Here is a 15,340-nt window from a genome sequence, read left to right as displayed (position 1 = left end):
GAGGAGAGCTTTACAGATATGCTGGACAGCCAGAAAGATAAACAAGTGGGTCCTAGGTCATATCAATCCTGAACAGTCTCCGGAGGCAAACGTGAGGCTGACTTACTTTGGAGATGTTATGAGAAGGCAGGATTCTCTGGGAAAGACAATAATGTTGGGAAAGTTGAAGGCAGTAGGAAAAGAGGAAGACCAAATACGAGATGGATTGACTTCCTAAATGAAGCCAAAGGCTTGAGTTTGCAAGAGCAGATTCTTTGAGTCGCCATAAATCAGAGGCAGCTTGGCAACACATAACAACAATATTACAACTGTTCTATCCACCCCCCTGTCAGTTTACAAATGGCTGTTGTACTGTACAAATTTATTTATTTATTTATTTATTTAGATTTATACCCCGCCCCTGTAGGCAAATAGTCTACTCTGGGCGGCAAATTGATGGGGTGCTTACATAGTTATCTAACGTGAAGCTTCTTTGGAAACATTTTTTTCAGAATATTCAGAGAAATATTGAGAGAGAAAGAAAGGCAGGGCACCAACATTGGAATGAAACATAAATTGTGAATATAGTTAGGTTTCAGAGAGTTGTCTGGTGTAAAAGGAGAACCCTTCTGACTGTTTGCAAGTAAACCTGTCAGCACTCAGCATGCAGATCCTAGACACAGATGGTGCTGCAGGCTGTTCATGAGAAACAGGGTGGACAGGCAGCTCTGCCACAGCATGAGTGAATGAAAGGTATGTGAATGCTATGCGATGTGCATATATGTGAATATTTTTTGGTGGTGTGAGTGGATGATTATGTGTGAATTTTGTGTGTGAGAGGGTGCAGCTGCACTTGATCCATGGAAGTATTATGCTCAACTACTTCTCTCATCCACAAATTTACTACAGTACACAGTTCTTGGTCTGAGTGTGTAAAATAGTTCATAATACAGTCTTGCAGCATCACAGTGTACCATACTTGGCTGCTCTAGCAAAGAGGACAGTAACATAGAGTTTTCTGCTTGCACATGTGTGCCAGTATGCAGATGGAGCAAAATGTTAGACAAGGAGCTAATGTTTGCACAAGAAAATATTGGGTAGTTCCATGCACAAGGGCCTTGCGTCGTATTTCACTTCAACACGGTCACAACCATTGACATAAGTGTGCTCTATAAACTGGAGCATATTGATATCTGCTGTCATGGCCTTTTAGGGTTCGTTGTTAAGTCCGTCAAGTTTCTCCCAGCTTTTTGCAAATCTGATAGGGTTTTGAGGTGTGTGAGATGTTCAAGGAGTGATTTATCATTGCCAGCCCAATAAGTTTCTATGACCTGGCTGGGTCTCCTGATTCCTAGTTTGATCTTCTGTCTATTGCACCACACTGACTGTGTTTCCCCAAAGGTAATCTGAAATGTGAATATGCCTCAAAATGCTGCAGAAAGCAAAAAGACAAGCAAAAGGCAACAAAGCAAGCTTTTCAATCATTCTGTTATCCTTAATTTTATTTATCTTTATCTGAAGAGACTTCAGGTGCTTGCAGACAGAGTGTATCCAGAATCACAGTGTGGTTTTCGAGCTAACAGATCCACCACTGACATGGTATTCTCCCTCCGACAGCTGCAGGAGAAATGCAGGGAACAACATCAGCCACTCTTTGTGGCCTTCATAGATCTCACAAAGGCCTTTGACTTGGTTAGCAGGGACGGACTTTTTAAAATACTTCCCAAGATTGGATGTCCACCTCAACTCCTTAATATCATCAGGTCCTTTCATGAGGAAATGAAGGGCACTGTAGTTTTTGATGGCTCAACATCAGATCCCTTTGACATCCGAAGCGGAGTAAAACAAGGCTGTGTCCTTGCGCCAACCCTGTTTGGGATCTTCTTTGCTGTCATGCTGAAGCAGGCCTTTGGAACTGCAACAGAAGGTGTCTATCTCCGGACTAGATCAGATGGAAAGCTCTTTAATCTCACTAGATTGAGAGCGAAGACCAAAGTCCAACTGAAATGCATGCGGGACTTCCTCTTTGCTGATGATGCAGCCATTGTTGCCCACTCTGCTGAAGACCTCCAACAACTCATAAATCATTTTAGCAAGGCCTGCCAAGACTTTGGACTAACTATCAGCCTGAAGAAAACACAAGTCATGTGCCAGGGCGTGGACTCACCTCCCTCTATTACTATCTCCATGCAAGAACTGGAGGTTGTTCATGAATTTGTGTACCTTGGCTCAACAATCTCTGACACTCTCTCCCTAGATGTCGAGCTGGATAAACGCATTGGGAAAGCAGCTACCATGTTCTCTAGACTCACAAAGAGAGTATGGCTCAATAAGAAACTGACAACACATACCAAGATCCAGGTCTATAGAGCCTGTGTCCTGAGCACACTCCTATACTGCAGCGAGTCCTGGACCCTTTGTGCACGGCAGGAGAGGAAGCTGAACACCTTCCATATGCGTTGTCTGCGACGCATTTTTGGTATCACCTGGCAGGACAAAGTTCCAAATAGAGTAGTCCTAGAACGAGCTGGAATTTTCAGCATGTATACAATATTGAAACAGCGCCGTCTACGTTGGCTTGGGCACGTCGTGAGAATGGCTGATGGTCGGATTCCAAAAGATCTCCTGTATGGAGAATTAGTGCAGGGAAGCCGCCCCCGAGGGAGACCACAGCTGCGTTACAAGGACATCTGCAAGTGGGATCTGAAGGCCTTAGGAATGGACCTCAACAGATGGGAAACCTTGACGTCTGAGCGTTCAGCCTGGAGGCAGGCGGTGCATCATGGCCTCTCCCAATTTGAAGAGACCCTTGCCCAGCAGGCCGAGGCAAAGAGGCAGTCCCAAAACAAGCAAAACCAGGGAGCTGGACAGGGGACAGATTGGATTTGTCTCCAGTGTGGAAGGGATTGTCACTCTCGAATTGGCCTTCTCAGCCACACAAGACACTGTTCCAAGACCTCCATACAGAGCACGATACCATAGTCTCTTGAGACTGAAGGATGCCTACTATCTGAACCACAGAAAACAGATTAGAAGGCCATGAAGATAGGCAGCTAAATATTTAAAAAGGATGGATGTAGTTGTTGTTTAGTCATTAAGTCGTGTCCAACTCTTCGTGACCCCATGGACCAGAGCACGCCAGGCCCTCCTGTCTTCCACTGCCTCCCGGAGTTTGGTTAAATTCATGATCGCAGTTTCGATGACACCGTCCAACCATCTCATCCTCTGTCGCCCCCTTCTCCTCTTACCTTCACACTTTCCCAACATCAAGGTTTTTTCCAGGGAGTCTTCTCTTCTCAGGAGATGGCCAAAGTATTGGAGCCTCAGCCTCAGGATCTGTCCTTCCACTGAGCACTCAGGGTTGATTTCCTTCAGAATGGATAGGTTTGTTCTCTTTGCAGTCCCGGGGACTCTCAAGAGTCTCCTCCAGCACCACAATTCAAAAGCATCAATTCTTCGGCGGTCAGCTGAAGTACTACCATGGATGTAGTACTTAAGCAAGTATATAGAGTTTGCAAACCATGAAATATAGGGATTTAATTAGGTTTTTCTTTCTTTTTTTTTTCTTTTTCTCTCTCACACTCCTCCTCCAATGACAGGTGTTCTCCATTTTGGCCCCATCATGTTCTGTAATTGCCAGTTTTAATAATTTCACTGTGATCAGACAACACTGCTTTAACAAGAATCTATATAATCTCTTGTTTAATATCATGTATTAGTCATCCTTTTGATCTTATCTCTCCACAGTTTCCTTGGGGCTTGTTGGCAGAAATGTTCAAGAGTATCTTAACAGCTGTGGTGCTGTAGGTGTAGCTATCCTTCTTGGCTGAGAGCCCAATATGGGTTTGACAAATTGTTTTATTCCTTTCCCATAAAACGTGAATTTAGTAGGCACAGCACTGATGGGTTGCTATCGAATTACTTGCTTAAGGCCTGAAAAGTGACGACGGTTATTTACCAGAGCTTGAAAAGTTCCATAGAAACTTTGGGTTGTTCTCCATATCGTTTTCTATCTGGTATGCATATGTCAGTTCAATGGAAACCTCGAAAGACATCTGTGCTAATGATTTTCACAGACCATGAAAAATAAAAAGGGAAAAACATGACCGGTGTATAGCCACACAGTGGCTAAATACGTTTATTATATTTGCAACATTAGTGACTAGCGATGAGATATTCGTATTCATATCCTGAGGGATACAGATATGAATATCGGCATCACAGGTGCTTGGGAAAACCGGACCCTTCCCCCAGGACCAGCTGGTCCACATACTGCTTGCCACATGGTAGTCATCATTCGCAGCGCACCAGTCATGAAAGTAGGCTGGCTAGTACTTCCCTACCCCTCCACACAGCCAACTGCTCAGGAACTGAGCTGGAGGGACTCATCATCCCATGTCCTTGCTAGAGTGGTTGGGAAATGCTGGCTGGGCAACCCTCGACTTATGAACGTCCCTACATATGAACTTTTTGATTTACGAACAGCTCCGTTCGCAAAAATTGGCATCGACTTGCGAACGGAGCCTCGACCTACGAACGAGGTTGAGGCTCCGTTCACAAGTCAATGCCATTTTTGTGTGAACAGAGCCGTTTGTTGCCTTCATAGGTCTCAAAGGGCTTTCTGCCCCAACATCGGAGGAAGCCCTTTGAGACCTCCGAAGCCAAAGAGGCAGGGAGAAAGGGCTGGAAATTAAAATTTCCCACCCTTTCTCCCTGCCTTTTTGCCTTCAGAGCTCTCAAAGGGCTTCCTCCGATGTCAATGTAGTTCTGCGATGGGCGCGGCACAAACCACAACAGCTGTGCACAGTGAGTGGTAGGTGGAGTGGCTGGTTCTTGGGGCGGGGGAATGTCCAGATTTCCCAGGCAGCTGTTGTGCCAATATTCGTATTCATATCCCTTGGAATATGGATACGACTGTCCCATCTCTATAAGTGACCATGAAAGTAGCAGTATCATACATTGATTGTATGATACTTTCCCAGTGGGTGGGCACTTGTCATATCCTGGCAAAACAACTTTATTTCTCTGTATCCAAAAATCGAAATGTTTGTCCAAGTCTTCAGTTATGACATCTGATGAGTCGGTGGCCTAAGAAAAAGGATATTTAGTGCTTATGGGATAATATTTCACATTACATTACTCAAAGGGTAGCTGAATATGAAGTTCATAATGCTACCAAATTGCTTTGTTAAAAACTGTGTGGAAATCTCTGATGACCGTGACAAAAATAGACATAAAACCTAGTACAGAAACCACTTGAACCACCCAAGCTACTTGGATTTAAGCCAGTTTCGCTTTCTTTCCAGTCTCCTGAGCTGAGAAGTTGGGGAAGAAAGGAGCTACTCAAGATTTCCATCTCTTGCTGGCTTTGCTTTTTAACTTTAAAGAAATCACAGAGGAGGACCCCTTAGCTTGTTTTATTTGTGCAATTTTTGTATATCCGTTTTATTTTTATATCTTAAATATAAGTAAACATGAGTGAATTTCCTGTTGAAATGAGTAGAAAATTTGTACATACCTGTGAACTTGGCCAGAAATTAGTTTGGTTTTCGAGTAGCTGCATTCTGCTGTGAATATTTCCTATTCCCTAACCTATTACTTAAAAAAAAGACCAATTAAAGTATTGTAAGAGTGAACATGATGAAGGTCAGACCAGCCTTTCAAGCAAAGGTCAAGGAGCTCTGCTGAATTGTCTCTTGAGTATCTCCTTTCCCTCTGCATACTATGGAACACTATGTGAAATACTGGATACTAGCCTGAATGTTGATCTTAAGAAGTCCAAGGAAGCTTCACGATTCTTACAGGGCAAACGCCTGCTAGCTGTAAGCAGCAGGCGTATCAAACATTTGCTATAATTCTATTGCAGTTAAAAAGTTTCAGGCTAGCAGAGAAGGTGATAAAGTGGAAAGTACTTAAGAATTTTGACATGTGTACAAACACATTTCATATGCATATCTCTGCTCGGCTCTTTGAAAGTTAGATCAAATGCATTTTAGATTCTAGTTCTGCCTATCGTGTACTTTTCCTGTTCTTTTTATACTGTCCGGAGGACAGAAAGAACCACGTCTATAAGTTTTGTTGTTGTTGTTTAGTTGTTAAGCCGTGTCCGACTCTTCGTGACCCCATGGGCCAGAGCATGCCAGGCCTTCCTGTCTTCCACTGCCTCCTGAAGTTGTGTCGAATTCATGTTGGTAGCTTCGATGACACTGTCCAAACATCTTGTCCTCTATCGTCCCCTTCTCCTCTTGCCTTCACATTTTCCCAACATCAGGGTCTTTTCCAGGGAGTCTTCTCTTCTCATGAGATGGCCAAAAGATTGGAGCCTTAGCTTCAAGATCTGTCCTTCCAGTGACCCTCGAATCAAACTGTTTTGAAGATGGAGTCTACCTGGCCCTACTGGCAAGAGCTTCACCATTCAGTGGCTGAACGTTTCCTGTTGAGAATATGAGTGTGACAGTATGGAACAGAGGGAGTATTTTTAAGCTCTCCTGATATAGCTGTTTTGCAACTCCCATCAGCCCTAGCCAGGATTGCCGGTGATGGGGAACAATGAGAATTTCATTTCCACACTATATGGGGGCCACTTGTGTCCTGTCCATACATTAGGGAAAGATCTCTGCATATGGAATTCTTTGTAGATCAGGAGAACTGGGGGTAAGATGGGGAATGCAGTCTATGGGCCCTACAGATTAATTTTGGGAGTACCAGGATTTTTTTGGGTTGGGGGCTGGGCCTCTACTGATCACCCCCTGGATGAAAATGGTAAATTTCCATGAAGGAGTTTCAATTTGGCATAAAATAAGGTACAGCATAAAGCGAGGACTTCATCTGTTCTTCTCTCTTGCTTGTACTCAGTGGTAGTAAACGACATTTTTATCCTGCATTTCTTTCTCTTTTTTCCAACTGCTTGCTTGAAAACTATGGAGCAGCCTCTATCCCTTTCTCTTGCCGTCTCTTTTTTTAAAAAGCCCATCACTGAGGTGAACCAACCCTGTTAGTGATATCCAAAACAGCTGTTCCATGATAAACCCAGGGCAGCTGCCAAACAGGGTGTGAAAAAAAAATCAGCTTCGTGTTCCTAAAATTTGAGCTTGCATTTGCCACCTTTTCTGCAGGACGGCAATTGGCCAGCATTAACATTCCTTCATGTTGCATGTCAAAAAGCACACATCTTAAGCAGCTAATAATGTGATTCAAAAGCATGTAAGTGTTTTTGCTTATAGCTGAAATGTTTAGGTTGAAGCTTCCACTACTGTTTTGAAAACCAGTCATGCTATCAATTCAGGCTGAAACCTGTGCAGCGGGATTTCTAAGGTCCCTGTCAGGTATTTTGGTGGAGGTGCTGACAAGGTCAGCTTCCCACAATGTTAGGCCAGCAGACAAATAGTTTGAAGTAACGTTGTATCTTCCACATCTACAGCTTGCTGAAACTGGAAAAAAAAGTGAAGTACAGTACACGGATCTTCCCAGACCAGGCGCCTTCCATGTGTAGAGTATATCAGAGAAGTGAGTGCACCCCCTCACATTTCATAAATATTTTAGTATATCTTTTCAAGTGACAACACTGAAGAAATGACACTTGGCTACAATGTAGAGCAGTGAGTATACAGCTTGTATAACAGTGTAAATGTTCTGTCCCCTCAAAATAACGCAACACACAGCCATTAATGTCTAAATCGCTGGCAACAAAAGTGACTACACCCCTAAGTGATAATGTCCACAGTGGGCACAAAGCGTCAATATTTTGTGTGGCCACCATTATTTTCCAGCACTGCCTTCACCCTCTTGGGCATAGAGTTCACCAGAGCTTCACAGGGTGCCACTGTGAAGTCCTCTTCCTCTCCTCCATGATGACATCACAAAGCTGGTAGATGTTAAGAGACTTTGCGCTCCTCCACCTTCCATTTCAGGATGCCCCACAGATGCTCAATAGGGTTTAGGTCTGGAGACATACTTGGCCAGTCCCTCACTTTTACCTTCAGCTTCTTTAGTGAGGCAGTGGTCGTTTTGGAGGTGTGTTTTGGGTTATTAACATGTTGGAATACTGCCCTGCAGCGCAGTCTCCGAAGGAAGGGGATCAGGCTCTGCTTGAGTATGTCACAGTACATGTTGGCATTCATGGTTCCTCAACGAACTGGAGCTCCCCAGTGCTGGCAGCACTCATGCAGCCCCAGACCATGACACTCCCACCACCATGCTTGACTGGAGGCACGACACACTTGTCTTTCTACTCCTCACCTGGTTGCCGCCACACACGCTTGACACCATCTGAACCAAATAAGTTTATCTTGGTCTCACCAGACCACAGGACATGGTTCCAGAAATCCACATCCTTAGTCTGCTTGTCTGCAGCAAAACCAACCATGGCGAGGCCTGTTCTGAGTGGAACCTGCCTTGTTAAACCGCTGTATGGTCTTGGCCACCTTGCTGCCACTCAGTTTCAGGGTTTTGGCAATCTGTTTAGAGCCTAGGTTGTCTTTATGTAGAGTAATAATTCTTTTTTTCAGATCCTCAGATAGTTCATTACCATGAGGTGCCATATGGAACTTCCAGTGATCAGTCTGAGAGAGTGAGAGCGATAACACCTGCTCCCTCTTCACAGCTGAGACTTGTGACACTGATGGGTCTCATGACACCAGGGAGGGAAAACGGCTACTTGGGCCCAATTTGGACATTGTCACTTAGGGGTGTACTCACTTTTGTTGACAGCGGTTTAGACATTAGTGGCTGTGCGTTGCGTTATTTTGAGGGGACAGCACATTTACACTGTTATACAAGCTGTATACTCAGTGTTTTACATTGTAGCCAAGTGTCATTTCTTCTGTATCGTCACATGAAAAGACATACAGTGGTTCCATGACTTATGAACGTCCCAACATACTGCCATTTTGAGTTATGACCAACTCTGGCCGCAAAATTTTGCTTCTACTTGCGACTGGAGCTTTGAGTTACAAGCAGAAACTGGCAGGGGAAAAAAGTGGGGAATTCAAATTGCTAACTGTTGGTGGCAAAGAGACTGCTTCTTTGTAGCTCTTTCACCCCAGTGGTTAGAGAGTGTGTGATCGGAGGAGGCTTTGGACTGCCTGGTAAGGTGCTGCTTTCTACTTTTAAAAAACTGTTCTGGGTGGGTTTTGCAGCGTGGTTTTGGGCTGGGTGATGGGATTATGTTTCTGTGTTGTGATGGGTCTTGCGGGGTTTGTTTGCTTTTTTAGTTCCCCTCCCCATTTCCGATGGGTCTTGCAGGGTTTGTTTGCTTTCTGCTTTGTTTTTCCTCCATTTCCAAAGGGTCTTGCATGGTTTGTTTGCTTTTCTTTTTCCCCCCTTTGGCCAGAATGGATTAATTGTGTTTCCGATGGGTTTTGCAGTGGTGCTTTTTTGTGTGATTTTTTTTCTTCAGCTGGAATGGATTAATTGCATTTAAATGCATTCCTATGGGAAATGGTGCTTCGAAATTGACTTATGACCATTTCAAGTTGCAACCGGAGTTCCAGAACCAATTAAGTTTGTAAGTCGAGGCACCACTGTACTACAATATTTATGAAATATGAGAGGGTGTACTCCTCAGATATACTGTATTTTGAACTATAACTTCCATTATCTCTTACCATTGGTTGTGCTGTGTGGGGCTGATGTTGGAGTAGCAGGCATCACTTTATGAAAGTTTTCAGTATATTGTGGCGCTTTATAGAAGGCAGTGGGCTGTTTCCTTCATGCCAGCAACAAGGAAGATTCTGGTTGGTGTGGTGTTTAGTGCCCCAGATGGTGCCATGATGTTAGTGGTAAAGGTAAAGGTAAAGGTTCCCCTTGACAATTTTTGTCCAGTCATGTTCAACTCTAGGGGGCGGTGCTCATCCCCGTTTCCAAGCCATAGAGCCAGTGTTTTGTCTGAAGACAATCTTCCGTGGTCACATGGCCAGTGCGACTTAGACACGGAACGCGGTTACCTTCCCACCGAGGTGGTCCCTATTTATCTACTTGCATTTGCATGCTTTCAAACCGCTAGGTTGGCAGGAGCTGGGACAAAGCGACGGGAGCTCACTCCGTCGCGTGGATTCGATCTTACGACTGCTTGGTCTTCTGACCCTGCAGCACAGGCTTCTGCGGTTTAGCCCGCAGCGCCACCACGTCCCTTCTAGGGACGATGATGTTAGTGGCTGATGTATAATTCTCCTACTTCGGATAGCCCTGCTGTCCAGATAGGCACGTGTATGGAGAAGTCTACCCAGTACCAACCCAGTTGGGTGTAGTAGATAGAGTGATGACCTAAAACTCAGGAGACCTGACCTCCAATCTCTGGTCAGCCATGGAAATGCCTTAAAGAAAGCAGGGGCTTGTGTTTGCATGGGTTGTTGAGGATGAGACATTTTAGAGATAATTCATTCACCTGGTTGCCATAAACTGGAGGCCAATTGGAGTTGCATAACAGCAGCTACAACAACAACAACAACAACAGCAGGTTGTCAGCTGCTAGCAGTATGGGGAGGAGCTAGACAAAGCAAAGTGTTCTTATATTCAAGAGAAAAAAGAAAAGCTGCAAAGCCATTTCCTTAAGCTCGATCACAGCTTTATAATTTGTGTTTATTTAGTATTATTTCATAAAGCAACATTATGTTTAAGCAAACTCCATATTCCAAAGTCTGGAATACATGACTGATGGCTAAAACAGCTATGACTGACAACTAAAAACTGTGCTCCTAAAAATTTTAACTGGCTTATGACAAATGTTTGTACTGTTGCCTCAGGTCTGTATTGAGTGAGAACTTTGCTAAAAAGCAGCAATTAGTTCATCTTTAAATCATTTCGTTGTATTTCTGTTTTGATGAGATAAGTAGTAGCTGATGCCTCTAGACACACTTTTGCTGATGCGTGAACTGTAAGCTAATGCTCTTGATTGTGTAATAGAAACAGTGTAGCAACAATTAATGATATAAAAATAAATCTTCAAGTATATACTGTATTAATCTTTCTGGATACTTTTAGTGTTTCTATTGGGTACAGGTATTTGCAGTCTTTCTGCTGGATACAACTATTTATACAGCTGGAAGATTTCAAGATCTGTATGTTTCAGTGCTTGGTTTGTTGACCTTCTGACATCAATCAACTGTGAATGGTTCATGGCAAGAAAAAATTAGAGTAAAATTCCAGCAGGGTCCAGGATAATTTACTGCTCTTGTTTCCACCGAACGCACATACAATTTTGTATGCCATAAAATATCTTTGTCTTTTTTCAAAGAACTTCCAATTTATTTATTTTTTTCATTTTTGGTCTATGAAATTAAAAAAAATCTAATTCAGTGCTTAGTGTCGATATTTTAGCCTGTTTCCTTTTTAAGGCCAGCTTAGTGAATTATATCTTGATATGTCTTCTGAGTTTAGGGCTGCAACATATTTGAATGTTATAAGAAGATTTTTTTGCATCGCTAAATACTCTCTTAATTAGAATACGCATGGTTCCTCACAAGCAAGAATTTTGTTTGCTTCTTAGTTTGATAGGAGTTTTAAAAATTCTCATATCAGCATGCAAACTAGAATGCAGTTATTTTTTGTTATTTGTACTTCTTGGAATTTTGTAGTGCAGGTCTTCGAACAAACCATGTGCACAAAAATATATGTATTAAAAGAAGATAAATACAAAAATATCTTTGAGGTGTAGAGGAAATATTAATATACAAAACAGCACAGTAAGAGGACAAACAAGCCAGCATTATGATAAGTACAACTGATTACAAAAATGCTTATATTAGGCAAGTGCTCTCCAAAATAGTACATATTGGAAAAATATTCATGAATGTTTATACATTACAATCCTTTTTTAAAAAGTACAAACTGATTCAGGAATGGGATGGAGTGGACTGAAGTCTAGAAAACTGAGAAGCTAAACAAAATCAGATTTCACTGATTTGTCTGTCCTCAGCAGAGCTGATTAGATATTGCTAATGGAAATTTGAAGTATGGTTTCCCACACTGAATTAGACAGTGAAGTATGGTTCCACAGGACACACCATTACTCAACACTATATAGCCCTGTCTCCCTGTTACAGTTATGTGGTGATCTGTCCATGCAGCAAAGACAAAAAGGAGGCTGAATTACTGTCCAAAGCTAAAATACACTATCCGGAAAAACAACAACTTGGGAGCAAACTTTTGGGGGAAGAGGCTGTGTTTTCTAACTCTGAATAGAATGTGCAAGGATGTGTTCCATTTCTCTTCCCTTTCTACTGATACAGTAGAAATTCACTTTCATAGGTGTTCTTAAGGACCCTGTGATGGGTTGAGCTAAACGCAAGAAAGTTGAGCCAAAAATATCAGCATATTTATTTTTAAAATCCTTAGTGCCTTCGGCAATAGAAATGGATTTTTCCTGTGCTGCCCCCAAGAGACCCTGATAAATCATTTAAAACTAACCTTATGTAGCTATGTGAGAAACTTCCTGCAGCTTCATTTAATTATGAGCTATGTTTAAAATTCTCACAAAGAATTAAAACTCTCAATTCCTCACCCCAACTTTGACTTCTAACGTCCTAGAGCAAGGTTGTCTTCAGGACTGTGTGGCTCTTACAGTGTGCTCTAACATCTGAGCCAGACACCCAGGCGGGACAAGTTTATTTTGTAGAGTTGGTAAACATCAAAGGTTAGATTTAGAGCATTATTTGCTTAGGAGTAACATAGAACGTTGTAAAGGTGCCCTAAAATTTCATCTTCCTTTTTGTAGACTGTGCAATGAATACTGACAATTGGGAATGCTGTTCGGGGGTGTTGGGTAGGAGGAACGGCAACTTGAAAACCAACAAACTCTATTTTTGCCTTTACAAAGGAGTACAGTGAGCTTAGCTTGAATCCAGTTTTTATCTAATCATGTGCTCCCAAGTTGGCTGTTAATGATCAAAAAGCCCTTGTAGCAATTTGAACTGCTGCCAACATCACCCATGGCTGGAAAAATAAAATAATTAACTTGGACAAACTCATGAGGAAGCAACTGTAGCGGCATATCTGTGCCGAAATTAGGCATGGATTTATGCCAGTAGGTAGCAGGAAAAGCACGTGGAGGGAACAGCAGGAAGTCATAAGCACCATTTATATGTTGGGTGTAGTTTCATTAAGTGCCGAAGTAAGAGTTGGGCTATTATCAGGATGCTTAAGTAGTTGTTGCTTAACCCAGATCCCAGTGATTTCCTCTGTTATAGTTTGTGGTGGGGTTCTGGTGGGAATGGCAGAAGTCCAAACATTTTACCTTAGAGACTTAAAGAGTTCCTGGCAATGAGATGTTCACATAAGAGTGAGTCTACAGTACTGTATCTTTAATTCTGTTTCTTTCTAAGGGCGAGTGACCATCATCTGTCCTCCTAGCAACAAAAATACTACTTTTTTGTCATTACATCCAACCAGGTTGCTTCTGCTTCATGGAGACCTTATGAATGGATGACATGTTCAGTTTCATCACAGTTGTCTGTTATAGAAATATTAAAATTCCCTAATAATTATTAAAATGATCTGAGTCCCCAAACCGAGCTTTCTTTTCTTCTGTAACATCTTTAAAGATAAAGACTGTCTAAATTAATTCCTTGGCTAAATTATTTAAGATTTCTGCAGCAAAACATCAGTTTAGACATGCTTCTTAATATTTTCTCTTTACATGATGTTCTTTTCCCTCTTTGTAGGTTCTTCTGTTCTGCATTACAGCTGCCCTGTTTATGTTCTTTTTCAGGTATGTTTTTCTACATTTTTCTTCATATTTAGGTGTTGTTTGAAACAGAATATGGACTGTTTTGTTGTTTTCTTCTGAAATCAAAAGCTTTTAATACTAATTCTTAATAAGGTTTTTGTAGAGTAACTCCTTTATATTATACAAATGCAACGGAATTATACAGAGCCACCTCTAAACGTTCAGCTTATGAAATACTTAGGGGGTATTCTGCTAGGCATAACTTATATTATACATTTTATACTTCTATTGTAAGTATTTCAAATTATGTTTATCTTTTTTCATAGCTACTTTTAAAATACTAATTATGTTAATATAATTATATTCCCATATGTTCTTCATCCAAAGCATTTGCAAAGCTGTGGTCTGTGCAATTTTTTTTAACTGTAATTACTTTTCCTGTTTAGCACTGTCTAGTGGAAGTAGTGTTGGATCATCATATGTTTACAATTCAGTACTGACCAGGTTCAGTTCCGTTGAATTAATTCTTGTTTTCTACCCACATTTTATTTATTTCACTTTTTTTTAAAAAATGACAGTGTCAAAGAGATTTTAAACAACTGTTTAATGTGCTGCAGACAGACTTAGAGAGGATTTGTGTTGGTTCATGCCATAGCTAAAGTACCTAACTTGATTTACGGTAAATCAGTGTAAGATCTCAGTTTGGCAAGTACTTGCCAGACTAGATCTCAAGGGAGTGACTGTAACTCAGGTCCAACTTTTAGGGTCTAAGGCTACACAGAATAAATAAAAGGCCTGTGGACCTGTGGATTGGAATGGCCTATAGATACATGGCCTATGGACTGGACTGCCAACCGGTGGACCAACCTACCTATTGACTGGAATTGAAGTAATCTTTCATTTGTTTCATAACAGCATGATTCCTCGATATATTCCGCTGTTTCCTCTATAGGATGCAAAAAAGCTCAGGCGGAAAGAAACTCATTTTGCCGAGCAAAAGCTCAGCTCTCAGTCTGAGCTTTTGCATTATGGACTGAGCAACAACAACAAAAAATGCAGATACATGATTGCTGTGACAACAAGACCTTGTCCAAGCTGAAAGGCAAAGAAACAGTACGGAAAGGCTACACAGTTGGATATTTTCAATGACTCTGCGACCAGAGTGTACCCTGATGCAAGGCTAGACAAAGATATGATTTACTCTGGGAACAAAGAAAGGTGGTACAGGGCATTTTTTTTCTCCCAGTTGGCCATCTGCCAACAGAGAACTGAATTTTAAGGGTGAAGGTTAAGAACCCAATAAGAATGCAGAAAAATTAGGGCTGTCAGTGGAACAAAAAGGAATTGATGCTTGGGAGAAAAAAAAAATTCTCGCACTCACACTAACATGCTCACACTCATTCATAGGCACATGCTTTTCGGTTCACTTTTTCTTATGTCATTTTTACTTTTGCAGATGTAAAAGTAAAAACGACCAGATAGGCGGGGTATAAATTTAAATAAATAAATAAATAAATAAATAAATAAATAAATAAATAAATAAATAAATAAATAAATAAATAAATAAATAAATAAATAAATAAATAAATAAATAAATAAATAAATAAATAAATGTTCACTGCTTTAGGACCTCGTTAACTTTAATTTTGAGAAGCCTCAGTTTTCACAGTGGGTTAATGAGCTTAAAGACCACCAGTA

General features: G+C 41.5%; 1 protein-coding gene across 1 annotated transcript in view; it reads left to right on the top strand.

Annotated features, from left to right (window-relative positions):
- The window catches only part of TMEM135 (transmembrane protein 135), a 197,231-nt gene that overhangs the window by 105,749 nt on the left and 76,142 nt on the right, over window positions 1-15,340 (top strand). The window contains exon 6 of the mRNA XM_072993552.2: window positions 13,638-13,684. Coding sequence (XP_072849653.1) covers window positions 13,638-13,684 — 47 coding nt within the window. The remainder of the gene's footprint in view (window positions 1-13,637; window positions 13,685-15,340) is intronic.

The sequence above is a fragment of the Pogona vitticeps genome, chromosome 3 (assembly GCF_051106095.1).
Source record: "Pogona vitticeps strain Pit_001003342236 chromosome 3, PviZW2.1, whole genome shotgun sequence".
NCBI lineage: Eukaryota > Metazoa > Chordata > Lepidosauria > Squamata > Agamidae > Pogona > Pogona vitticeps.
This window is presented reverse-complemented; position numbering and strand designations above follow the sequence as displayed.